General features: G+C 41.9%; 1 protein-coding gene across 10 annotated transcripts in view; it reads left to right on the plus strand.

The window, feature by feature from the left end:
- cadpsb (Ca2+-dependent activator protein for secretion b) overlaps positions 1-13517 on the plus strand; it is a 286320-nt gene that overhangs the window by 228881 nt on the left and 43922 nt on the right. For 7 of the 10 annotated variants that reach the window (XM_061923563.1, XM_061923572.1, XM_061923562.1 and 4 more), the window contains 5 exons: positions 2730-2886; positions 6646-6787; positions 7367-7528; positions 9878-10033; positions 10104-10251. In XM_061923563.1, coding sequence (XP_061779547.1) covers positions 2730-2886; positions 6646-6787; positions 7367-7528; positions 9878-10033; positions 10104-10251 — 765 coding nt within the window. The remainder of the gene's footprint in view (positions 1-2729; positions 2887-6645; positions 6788-7366; positions 7529-9877; positions 10034-10103; positions 10252-13517) is intronic. The other 3 variants (XM_061923570.1, XM_061923568.1, XM_061923571.1) reach the window with 1 other exon arrangement.

Genomic DNA, 13517 nt, shown 5'->3' on the forward strand with positions numbered 1-13517 from the left:
TCAAATGCCGGACGAAGTTGGAAGTTGTTGCCTCTCCATCAGTCATTTTCGAACCGCATGTGTTGCATACTGCAAACCGTTTTGTGTTGACCACCTCGTAATTTTTATACCCAAACAAAATTATTTTAGGCATCATTTTTTGTTCACTGGCGTGTGGTTTGGACATGTCTTCTTCGTTGGTTGTCCTGCAATTTGATTGGATGAATGCTGTGTGATGAAAACAAAGTAGATCTAATTTGATTGGCTGTTGTACTGAGACCACACCAGCTGACACACGCAACGCTGATAGACAAGTACACAATGAAAAATACGGAGCGCTCCCGAATAACTTTTTCATCTTTGGGTTTTGGGGAAAGTAGCAAGTCATGTCAAGTCATGTCAATTCAAAAGGCTCAAGTCCAAGTGAAGTCACAAGTCATTGATGTTAAAGTCTAAGTCGAGTTGCAAGTCTTTTTACATTTTGTCAAGTCGAGTCTAAAGTCATCAAATTCATGACTCGAGTCTGACTCGAGTCCAAGTCATGTGACTCGAGTCCACACCTCTGCCAAAACATAAGAAATACATTTAAAACAAATGTGCTAGCTCAATGCTAATTTACATTGGATATGCCATACAGATGTTACTGATTTGCATTGGCGATTTCAACACCTCAAAATGTGTTAATGAAAACTACAACTAAGATGCTCATTACAACACAGCTGGTTTGTAATAAGTACACTACTTACAGTGTAACCACTTTGTAGGGCTCAACAAAAGGCAAGACTGGCACATTCAACTTGATTGCAAAGACTACTTCCCTACTACGGCAACACACCTAGGACAAACTGAATTGCAAATGATACTCAGAAGTGTAAGAAAACTAATTATTACAACTAGTCCATTCCAGATTCTATGCAGTCTATCCAACAACGTATCACTTGATCAATACTTTAACAACATTATACACTACAAAATAAATCAAAGGTATCTATTATTTGTGCTGGTAATGTATCAGATTGATATCGGTATCGACCAATAGTCAAGGCTGCAATATTGGTATCGTATCAGAAGTGAAAAAGTCGTATCGGGGCACCCCTAATAAGGACGACGATGTGCATGTGATGAGTGGCATTCACATCCAGCGGGCTGCAGGTTTGTTGTATGCGGCTGATGTGAATGGCAGCACCACTTATATTTTTTTATACAGCTTGGCAGCAAAGCATGCAGGGAAATTTCACATCTGCATGCCAATAAATTCCAAAAAAAGGAAGGGAGCAGACATGCAATACTGCTTATACAAATGCAACCTTGGCAAACGTAACACGTGAACAATGTTTTTTCCATGTTTGAATGGAAACACCAATGAGACGCATCATGGAATTGTTCATAAGCATGAAGCTACTGTATGTTTTTCATTCTTATTATTGTCAACTAAATGACAATAATCCTTTGACGGAGTATACCCTTTTTGGCAGTCTTTGTCTCTGTGGGTGGAGGTGGGACTGCAAGCATAGACATGCAGAAAAAAATTGAGCCATGTAACGTAAACGAAAAATAGCGAAGTAGAAATAATCTGGATCAGTCCAAAAAATGTAATCACCTGTTAGATATCCCATTTCTTGACAGTTTTATCAAGATCTCCTCATAACTTTTCAAACTATCTGTGGCAGAAGGAATTAAACAGAGTGAACCCTTTTATCAGTCATCCACTGTCTCTGTCTCTGTGGGTGGAGGCGAGACCGCTTGCATACACAAACAGAAGTTGAGCTGCAAAAAAAAATGTAAGGTAAAGTAACATATTCAATCTTTTTTGATTGCCCCCAAAATAAAATGACTTGTTCTTTATCCCATTTTTTACTTTTCGCAAATCCGCCCTGTAAGACTGTGAGTTATATTGCTGACTAACAGACAAACCAACCTGGTAGAAATAATAAACCCTAAACTGAACATCATTAATTTAGTCTTCATGATTATCTTCGGTTTACTTACATGCAAATCTAATTTCCCCTCGGGGATTAATAAAGTACTATCTAATCTAATCTAATGAGTCACACTATGATGCCATATCCTTGACAACATGGTCCAGAGGACTGTGCTGTCTTGCAAAGCACAGAAAGGACAGGACTCAGTGGCCTAGTGGTTAGAGTGTCCGCCCTGAGATCGGTAGGTTGTGAGTTCAAACCCCGGCCGAGTCATACCAAAGACTATAAAAATGGGACCCATTACCTCCCTGCTTGGCACTCAGCATCAAGGGTTGGAATTGGGGGTTAAATCACCAAAATGATTCCCGGGCGCGGCCACTGCTGCTGCCCACTGCTCCCCTCACCTCCCAGGGGGTGATCAAGGGTGATGGGTCAAATGCAGAGAATAATTTCGCTACACCTAGTGTGTGTGTGACAATCATTGGTACTTTAACTTTAACTTTTTTAAGAGTTGGCAGGAACAGGAAGTCAGACTGACACAAACTAAGTAAAAACAGGAACTATTGGGATGAGAATACGAGCTAATGTATATTTATTAAATTAGCTCATTACTTTAATAAGCTTTTTTCACCACAGCACCATCTGCTGGATCTGGTTGGGTTCTGGCTCACTCATGCAAACTTGCTATCGTAATCATCCTCAAATTCACAGCACAAGTTCATAAAAGTTGACAATAACAAGAATCTAGAATAATCTTTACTTTTGACCTTTTGTCATTTTTTTTTCACGTTTCACCCGCTTCCTTTTTTCCTATCACTGTGTCTGCAGGCGTTTGCCTGGTGGACCGACCTCATGGTGGAGCACGCCGAGAACTTCCTGGCCCTTTACGCCATCGACATGGACGCCGCTCTGGAGATCCAGTCGCCTGAGAGCTGGGACAGTTTCCCGCTCTTCCAGCTCCTCAACGATTTTCTCCGGACAGACTGTAAGACTTTGGATTGCTCTTTTTGCTGTTGTACTTTTGTTCGACCTTTAAACAAAGTCATATTTAGTTACTTTAGTGGACCACACAACTTATCCCAGTCACTTGATTATGCAATCCGTATTTTAAAGTGCATGCAGTGATAAATTAAACTGTCCACTCATGATTCAGTGGTACCTCGGTTTCGGTAACCATTCCCCACTTTTAAAAAAAATTTTTTTTTTTTAATTAATCAGTCCAACAAAATAATTCACAATAATACCATAATATTCCAATTCCAATTCCAAAACCAAACCCAGTCCAGCAACATTCAGAATATCAATCAAAAGAGAAATTGAGAGGACACACAAACATGACACAAAACAATCCCCACTTTTATATAACTGTTTTTTCCACAGAATTTTTTTTGCAAAATATGGTTACTCACACCGTCTGTTATTGTACAACAAAACATTGAGAGTGACTAGGTATATGTAACAATAAACCGTATAGTAAAACCCGCAGTATAACTTCCCACGGTTAGTATTATCGTTTTAAATTAAAATGATCGTAGAATCGTGATTGATAACACTTTGATAAACTCACGGACTGTTGACACTGTTCATTACTGGGGAAGCAAGCTCAAATGCTAACATAAAACAAGCGACATTAACGTCTTACTGTTGTGGTTCAGAGGGGAGGTGACGGCAACTAACACCAGGGGGCAGTAATGTTCAAAGATTTATTATATATATATATATATAATAATAAACAATACTAATAAACTATAGAATGGTGTGTGTGACAAAATCCAAAAGGGAATGGGTGACAGACTATGTGTAGTATTTAACTGGAGGGTTTTACCGTAAATGTTGGAGGTACGTGTTTAGAGGAGCGGTGCTGTCCGACAAGGGCAAGGCAGGCAGGGTTGTCCAGGGGCGGAAGCGGGGTCGAGAGGCAGGAGCGAGTCGTCGTAGTTCAGGGGCAAGCGAGGAGTTGAGAACCAGGAAGCACGAGGCAGGCAGGGAAGATCCAGGAGCACAAGTCGCACAGCTTGACTCGGGGATGCACACAGGGAACTGCGGGGTGAGGGAGGACACGACAATAAACGCAGGGAAAGCACAGAGATCAGGACAGAGAGAGAGCGCATAAAGCTTGTGTCGGCTTACGGTACAGAAGACTATATTCCGGCCCGTGATGGCAGGTTGAGCAGGCTTATGAAGGCAGCTCCCTCATTACAGGCAGGTGCGCCGATTGCCGGTGAATGATTGCAGCTGGTGGATGCTGCAGGGCGGAGACGCGCATTGCGCGTCCCTGGATGTGCGCGGCCGTGGGCGTGTCCCGAGGTGCGACAAGCAGAGCGCAAGGATGAGGGCACATTCCAATGCGCCCTGGCCGTGACACTTTCTCCAATAAAACAAACAGCATTCCCCAATCTAAACTTGTATAAGTGAAGTTAATTATATTTATATAGCGCTTTTCTCCAGAGACTCAAAGCACTTTACATCGTGAAACACATTATCGACATCTTTAAGCTACATTCAAACCAGTGTGGGTGGCACTGGGAGCAGGTGGGTAAAGTGTCTTGTCTAAGGACACAACGGCAGTGACTAGGATGGCGAAAGCAGGGATCAAACCTGGAACCCTCAAGTTGCTGGCACGGCCACTCTACCAACTGAGCCACACCGCCCTAATACTACAATAAACACATTACTGTCTGAGTAGCTAAGGTATTCAACTGTGCACAATAAATCTACAGACTGTGCTCTCTTAGACAGAGCGATAGATCAATACTGGAAGTGAATTTGCGTGACGTCACATAAACCGGACGTGACGCACCCTTTATCATTAAAAAAACTTTCACAAATTAAAACGGAAGAAAAACATATTCAAACACGCAAATAAATAATATATAGCTCTTAAAGGCCTACTGAAATGCGATTTTCTTATTTAAACGGGGATAGCAGGTCCATTCTATGTGTCATACTTGATCATTTCGCGATATTGCCATATTTTTGCTGAAAGGATTTAGTAGAGAACATCGACAATAAAGTTCGCAACTTTTGGTCGCTGATAAAAAAAAGCCTTGCCTGTACCGGAAGTAGCAGACGAGTAGCGTGACGTCACAGGTTGTGGAGCTCCTCACATCTGCACATTGTTTACAATCATGGCCACCAGCAGCGAGAACGATTCGGACCGAGAAAGCGACGATTTCCCCATTAATTTGAGCGAGGATGAAAGATTTGTGGATGAGGAAAGTGAGAGTGAAGGACTAGAGGGCAGTGGGAGCGATTCAGATAGGGAAGATGCTGTGAGAGGCGGGTGGGACCTGATATTCAGCTGGGAATGACTAAAACAGTAAATAAACACAAGACATATAACAACCAGGCTTATATTTAATATGCCACAAATTAATCCCGCATAACAAACACCTCCCCCCTCCCGTCCATATAACCCGCCAATACAACTCAAACACCTGCACAACACACTCAATCCCACAGCCCAAAGAACCGTTCACCTCCCCAAAGTTCATACAGCACATATATTTCCCCAAAGTCCCCAAAGTTACGTACGTGACATGCACATAGCGGCACGCACGTACGGGCAAGCGATCAAATGTTTGGAAGCCGCAGCTGCATGCGTACTCACGGTACCGCGTCTGCGCATCCAACTCAAAGTCCTCCTGGTAAGAGTCTCTGTTGTCCCAGTTCTCCGCAGGCCAATGGTAAAGCTTGACTGTCATCTTTCGGGAATGTAATCAAACACCGGCTGTGTTATCCGGCACAACGGTCAAGGGGTGCATTCTACGGCGGGGGTGCGTTGTACGGCACAACACCTTCCGCAATACACCGCTTCCCACCTACAGCTTTCTTCTTTGCTGTCTCCACGGTTCATTGAACAAATTGCAAAAGATTCACCAACACAGATGTCCAGAATACTGTGGAATTTTGCGATGAAAACAGACGACTTAATAGCTGGCCACCATGCTGTCCCAAAATGTCCTCTACAATCCGTGACGTCACGCGCAGGCGTCATCATACCGAGACGTTTTCAGCAGGATATTTCACGCGAAATTTAAAATTGCACTTTAGTAAGCTAACCCGGCCGTATTGGCATGTGTTGCAATGTTAAGATTTCATCATTGATACATAAACTATCAGACTGCGTGGTCGGTAGTAGTGGGTTTCAGTAGGCCTTTAAGTAGCCAGAACAATATCATTATATACCGGTCACGTGTTTCTTCTGCAGAGTATATTGTGTGGCTGTATATTTATTGTGTTTATTTTTTTAAATAAAACTATGTGTAATAAGAGTACTTTTAGAGCACATATAACAATACTGTGATGATAATGATAACCATGATAATTTTGGTGACAATAACCGCAAAGTCAATCTCTGTAGCTTTTTTTTTTTATTGAGCACTACTGCCGCTCATCACAGTCTTTGCGAACGATAGAGATAAACGTGACGTTAAATGTTCATTTATACATTTCTTTCATCATTTATATGTATTTCACAATGTTTTATGTGTTTATAAAATGTGTTTTGTCTTCATATTTTGGAGTGTCTGGAACACATTAATTGGATTTACATTGTTTGTTATTGAAAAACATTGTTTTTGTTTCGGTCTGACCATTTGGATTACAAAGAAAAACTGAGATACCACTGCATTTAAAATGAAGCTCCCACTGTCTTGTTGAGTTTATAAAAAAAAAAAAAACGACAGGAGGTTGCCTACAGCCACGGCGGTAAGACTGCGTTCCTGTCTTTCTTTTCACACAGATCATCTGTGCAACGGAAAGTTCCACAAGCACCTCCAGGATCTGTATGCTCCTCTGGTGGTTAGATATGTGGACCTGATGGAGTCCTCCATCGCTCAGTCAATACACAAAGGCTTTGAGCGAGAGTCCTGGGAGCCTGTAAAGTAAGGAGCCTCAGTCTTTGTATTGGATGCTTGGAGCGCGGATATTTTTTATTCAGACGGCGGCAGAGCTGAGGACGCAACTTTGGAAGAGCTGTAATGTTAACAAACAAGTAACTTTTCATTTTTATATGGTAGAAGAAAAGGTTACTTACTGTTTCTGACTAATGTATGTCTTAGTCATTTCTCTGCAGCACATTCAGGCTAATATTATTTTTTTGCTCTGTGAACTAACCTTCATAATTTGTGCTTCTGACGTGATGCCAGACACGGAAACGCCTCCGGCCCACTGGTCTTGTTTATCATTTGTTGTTTCTTTCACACTCTTGCTTCTATGTTTTGATTACATACAATGAATGTGTTGCAAAAAAATGTTTTATTTTATATTTTCGATAATGTACTTTTTTTTTTAAATGTGAGTCTAGCTGCAGGTCTTTTCATTTTGTTTACATGTGCACCCCCCTATTTTTTAACGATGCTTCACTTTTGAGTAATGAGTGTCACATGGCTTATCTGCAGCACCCACACCACTGTTACGTTTTTTTTGTTCTTGTTGTTTCTTTTTGTCTGTCTCTTCTGCAGGAGTTTAACAAGTAATCTGCCCAATGTGAATCTACCAAATGTCAACCTCCAAATTCCAAAAGTACCAAATCTGCCAGTTCCAGTAGCGGGACTATCAGTTAACCTTCCACAAATGCCTAGCTTTTCTACCCCGTCGTGGATGGCTGCTATATATGACTCTGAGTGTGTATTCAACTAGTTCACTTTAGCTTTATTGAACCAAACGGAGAACGCCTTGGTATGAAGATGTCCTTGCAAAATGATTTTGAAAGCAGCAGTAAATAACAAATTATCTAAATTTCCTTCAGTAAGCACACAAAGTTGGTCTTTTCTGGTACTTTAGCTTATAGGCTACTGGGAGCTAGCACAGCTACACAACAGCTAAGTACCCAATAGCACCCAAGCTAGAAATACATATTAAGTGTCCTTTATTGCACAATTTTGCATTTTAAACCAGCACATGTATCAACATAAACAAGTATCAAATGATTATAGTTGCATGTTACTTACACTTACAAAGTCTCCAAGGCAGAAGTAAGTATCCAGTAACAAACGTGTCCGCATTATTCAACTTACTGTGTGGTGGTAATGAGCTTAACTTCATGAATTATTTGTCAGAGTATGTTGGTGACGAACCCCAAGATGCGGAGATGGCAGGCTTTGTCCAGGAAAACATGATTTGATTTAACACTATAGCAAAAAAACAAACAAAAGGCGCGCACAAGGCGGAGAACAAACTTGGCTATGAACTAAAATAGCACAAAGGCTAACTGTCGACAAGAAACAAAAACACTTGCTGTGACACGAAGGAACTATGACATGAGCAGAGTGAACAAAAGTAGACAGAGCTACAACGATAAATATTATGACAGGTAGTAGTGACAATAATCCAGCACTGATTGGAGAGGAAGGCAGGTTCAAATAGCAGCTGGCTGATTGACACCAGGTGTGGCCAGGTGCCAATCAGCCACAGCTGAGGGGACAAAGCACTCAAGGAGATAATCAGGAAATAACCAAAATAAGAGCGCTGACAGGAAACAAAGACAGGAAAAACCAAAACCTAACTGAACTGTCAGTGACAAACCTGACATTATTGTGCCCACCAAAAAAATATTACCTCTCAACTTCAACTTAAAAACAGCATAAGTCCATTCTGGACGTTTAATAATGAATAGGTTAGTGTTTTTCATACCTACCATTGTTCTCTGTTTGACTAATTTCACATGATCAAAACATTTTTCATATTCCACACTACAAACTGCGTAAAGTATGTATGATTCCTGCTGATATCAGTATCAGTACTGGCCGAAACTCAAGGCTCATTGTATTGCATTGTATCACAAGTAAAACAAAGCTGTATCAGGACACTCCTATTTTTAAATTGCTTTTAGATAGATAGATAGATAGATAGATAGATAGATAGATAGATAGATAGATAGATAGATAGATAGTACTTTATTGATTCTTTCAGGAGAGTTCCCTCAGGAACATTTTTTTTTATTTTATTTTTTTTTTAGCATGTATTCAAGAAAACAAAAGCATAGAAATATCAAGTGAAGTGGATTTGGATTCTTTGGATTTGGCTCTTATGGAAAAAGTTTGGACACCCCTCTCCTAACAGAACACGAGATATCTCCTGACAAGCCCAACATTATTAAAAGCCACTGAAGTAGATTGACGCTGGTCTTCAGCCGGTGCACCATCCAAACGATTTGCCACATTTATTCTACTATTCTGACATTACAATTTGCTGCTTGAAATTACTTTTCTACTAAAAAATAATCTGACTCACGATAAGTCAAAAGTCTTCATGTTCATGCCAAGGACTCTCTGAGAGGAGATGATATCATTGGTCTCAAGGTGCATGCTGTTGAGCTTGAGTACGTGTGATGAACCCAAGAGAAAGAAAAGTTTTGTATGTACTGTACCTTTCTGCATACAGTATATACATAATACACGCTGGTTGCTGGCCCGAGGCTCTGCAGTGTTGCAGAAATCACTTTGAAAACATTTGCAAGTCCAGTTTGCAGACATTTGCCTCGCTGAGAGTCTGATTGGGTTAGACAGTAAGAAGGTTTCCCAACAGTCTCAACAAGACCTAAAAAGGTCTGCATGGTTTTGTCCGGTGGTTCTTCCAGGACCCCTGAGCAACCCTCCTTCCCCCCCACCCACCACCTTCCTCTCCCTTCCTAACAGCTTGGGGACATGGACGCTGAGAGAGGACATGCGATCGGACATTTAAGAGGCTAACCAGACCATCGTCTTAGATGTCCTCTCTCATGTCGCCATTCCCTTTGTGACAAAATGCTGTAGCTGCATGTGGCCACCTCTCATCCCCGATCAATAATCATAGCAGGCGGCATGATTATTGATTGATTTGTTACAGTAGAAAACCCGCTCCTCTCCACCCATGCACTGATTTGGACGTGGGCGGTTCCAAAATTGGTGGAGAGGAACAGCATCCCCAAAACCCCAACACTTCCTCCCTCTGGTATGTCCTTTGACCTGTATCTGTGTTTGCTTCAATGGCAGCAACGGCTCTGGGACATCCGAGGACCTGTTCTGGAAGCTGGACGCCCTCCAGACCTTCATCAGGGACCTCCACTGGCCCGAGGACGAATTCGCCAAACACCTGGAGAGCCGCATCCAGCTCATGTCTAGCAACATGATTGAGAACTGCGTCAAGCGGTAGGTGGTTGACTGTGTTGACTGTCGGACAGCCAGAAGGAGAGCGTGCTCACTCTTTGTGTTCATCTAGCACAAGGATGGCGTTCGAGTCCAAACTGACAAAGAGCAGCAAGTCCACAGATTTCCGCATTTCTCCAACCTTATGCACCATGTTCAACGTGATGGTGGACGCCAAGGACCAGTCTGCCAAACTGTGTGCGATGGAGATGGGCCAGGAGGTAAAAAAACAAAACAAATATTATTGATTATAGTATCTTTCCATGCAGTAGTGCAGTGTTTTTCAACCATTGTTCCACGGCACAGTCTGGTGTGTCGTGGGAGATGATCTAATTTCACCTATTTGGGTTAAAAATATTTTTGCAAACCAGTAATTATAGTCTGCAAATGATGTGTTGTTGTTGAGTGTCGGTGCTGTCTAGAGCTCGGCAGAGTAACCGTGTAATACTCTTCCATATCAGTAGGTGGCAGCCAGTAGCTAATTGCTTTGTAGATGTCGGAAACAGCGGAAGGCAGTGTGCAGGTAAATAGGTATCTAATTCTTAAACCAAAAATAAACAAAAGGTGAGTGCCCCTAAGAAAAGGCATTGAAGCTTAGGGAAGGCTATGCAGAACGAATCTAAAACTGAACTGGCTACAAAGTAAACAAAAACAGAATGCTGGACAACAGCAAAGACTTACTGTGGAGCAAAGACGGCGTCCACAATGTACATGACAAGCAACAATGTCCCCACAAAGAAGGATAAAAACAACTGAAATATTCTTGACTGCTAAAACAAAGTAGATGCGGGACATATCGCTCAAAGGAAGACCAAAAAAAGAGAAAAAGCCACCAAAATAGGAGCGCAAGATAAGAACTAAAACACTACACACAGGAAAACAGCAATAAACTCCAAATAGGTCAGGACGTGATGTGACAGGTGGTGACAGTACACCTACTTTGAGACAAGAGCTATAGTGATGCATGCTTGGTTATGGTTTGAATTCATATACAACACTTGCGACAACGACTTTTTACTGTCAACTGAGTTTCGTTTTTTAATGATTTCTGCTGGTGGTGTGCCTCTGCATTTTGTGTGCCTTGGCTCAAAAAAGGTTGAAAAACACTGCAGTAGTGTATTGGAAGTGTGCTAGTCTGATGCAGGAATGTAGACAATTTAAAAGTGTTTAATATACTCTACCTGGAACACGTTTGTTTTGTGTGTGTAGCTTTATTGCTAATGAGCTGTGGTTGTCTACGACTGAGTGTGTGTCTTGGAAAAGCACTTCATTAACTTTTTATATTTTCACTGTAACTGTGTGCTTGTCCAACGTAATAGTTTTCCGGTCCCAAGCTGCAGCCACCAGGGGCGCTGCTCTGTTCTCCGTCACACTTTTGGGTGAAGGGGGTGTATGTGTATCTGTATCTGTATTGTAGTAGTCCAGGGGTACGTGCGAGTCCATAAGCCTGGAAGTCGCCACAGCGTTTAGCCCCATTCTGCAAAGTGACATCGCGATAACACGGCAGGCGTTCAAGGTCTCGCCCAACTGAGTCAAAAATGTAACATACAGGTAAAAGCCAGTAAATTAGAATATTTTGAAAAACTTGATTTATTTCAGTAATTGCATTCAAAAGGTGTAACTTGTACATTATATTTATTCATTGCACACAGACTGATGCATTCAAATGTTTATTTCATTTAATTTTGATGATTTGAAGTGGCAACAAATGAAAATCCAAAATTCCGTGTGTCACAAAATTAGAATATTACTTAAGGCTAATACAAAAAAGGGATTTTTAGAAATGTTGGCCAACTGAAAAGTATGAAAATGAAAAATATGAGCATGTACAATACTCAATACTTGGTTGGAGCTCCTTTTGCCTCAATTACTGCGTTAATGCGGCGTGGCATGGAGTCGATGAGTTTCTGGCACTGCTCAGGTGTTATGAGAGCCCAGGTTGCTCTGATAGTGGCCTTCAACTCTTCTGCGTTTTTGGGTCTGGCATTCTGCATCTTCCTTTTCACAATACCCCACAGATTTTCTATGGGGCTAAGGTCAGGGGAGTTGGCGGGCCAATTTAGAACAGAAATACCATGGTCCGTAAACCAGGCACGGGTAGATTTTGCGCTGTGTGCAGGCGCCAAGTCCTGTTGGAACTTGAAATCTCCATCTCCATAGAGCAGGTCAGCAGCAGGAAGCATGAAGTGCTCTAAAACTTGCTGGTAGACGGCTGCGTTGACCCTGGATCTCAGGAAACAGAGTGGACCGACACCAGCAGATGACATGGCACCCCAAACCATCACCCAACCATGCAAATTTTGCATTTCCTTTGGAAATCGAGGTCCCAGAGTCTGGAGGAAGACAGGAGAGGCACAGGATCCACGTTGCCTGAAGTCTAGTGTAAAGTTTCCACCATCAGTGATGGTTTGGGGTGCCATGTCATCTGCTGGTGTCGGTCCACTCTGTTTCCTGAGATCCAGGGTCAACGCAGCCGTCTACCAGCAAGTTTTAGAGCACTTCATGCTTCCTGCTGCTGACCTGCTATATGGAGATGGAGATTTCAAGTTCCAACAGGACTTGGCGCCTGCACACAGCGCAAAATCTACCCGTGCCTGGTTTACGGACCATGGTATTTCTGTTCTAAATTGGCCCGCCAACTCCCCTGACCTTAGCCCCATAGAAAATCTGTGGGGTATTGTGAAAAGGAAGATGCAGAATGCCAGACCCAAAAACGCAGAAGAGTTGAAGGCCACTATCAGAGCAACCTGGGCTCTCATAACACCTGAGCAGTGCCAGAAACTCATCGACTCCATGCCACGCCGCATTAACGCAGTAATTGAGGCAAAAGGAGCTCCAACCAAGTATTGAGTATTGTACATGCTCATATTTTTCATTTTCATACTTTTCAGTTGGCCAACATTTCTAAAAATCCCTTTTTTGTATTAGCCTTAAGTAATATTCTAATTTTGTGACACACGGAATTTTGGATTTTCATTTGTTGCCACTTCAAATCATCAAAATTAAATGAAATAAACATTTGAATGCATCAGTCTGTGTGCAATGAATAAATATAATGTACAAGTTACACCTTTTGAATGCAATTACTGAAATAAATCAAGTTTTTCAAAATATTCTAATTTACTGGCTTTTACCTGTATGTCTTTGAAGAAAGAGGGGAAAGGGATTTCAGAGCGTCTTTCGCTGAAATGGTCTCACCAGGTTTGTTTACAGCATGACCTTGCAAAGGCAGGTGCAGAGGGAGCCAAATTGTAGAAATGTATTGTTTTGGTTAGGGCGGGCAGACGCATTCCAATAAGTTTGTCTGCTTTATATCTCCGTTCTGGCTCTCATGTTAATCATAATTTTGCCTTGCAAAGCAAAATGCTTCTCCGAGATGTTATCCAGTTTGTGATACAATTCAGAAATCGCCAAAGTCTGAATACACACAGCCATGCACATTTCATCAATTATGTGCAGCCTCTGGGCTCCATGTTATATATTACAT

The sequence above is a fragment of the Nerophis lumbriciformis genome, linkage group LG28 (assembly GCF_033978685.3).
Source record: "Nerophis lumbriciformis linkage group LG28, RoL_Nlum_v2.1, whole genome shotgun sequence".
Lineage (NCBI taxonomy): Eukaryota > Metazoa > Chordata > Actinopteri > Syngnathiformes > Syngnathidae > Nerophis > Nerophis lumbriciformis.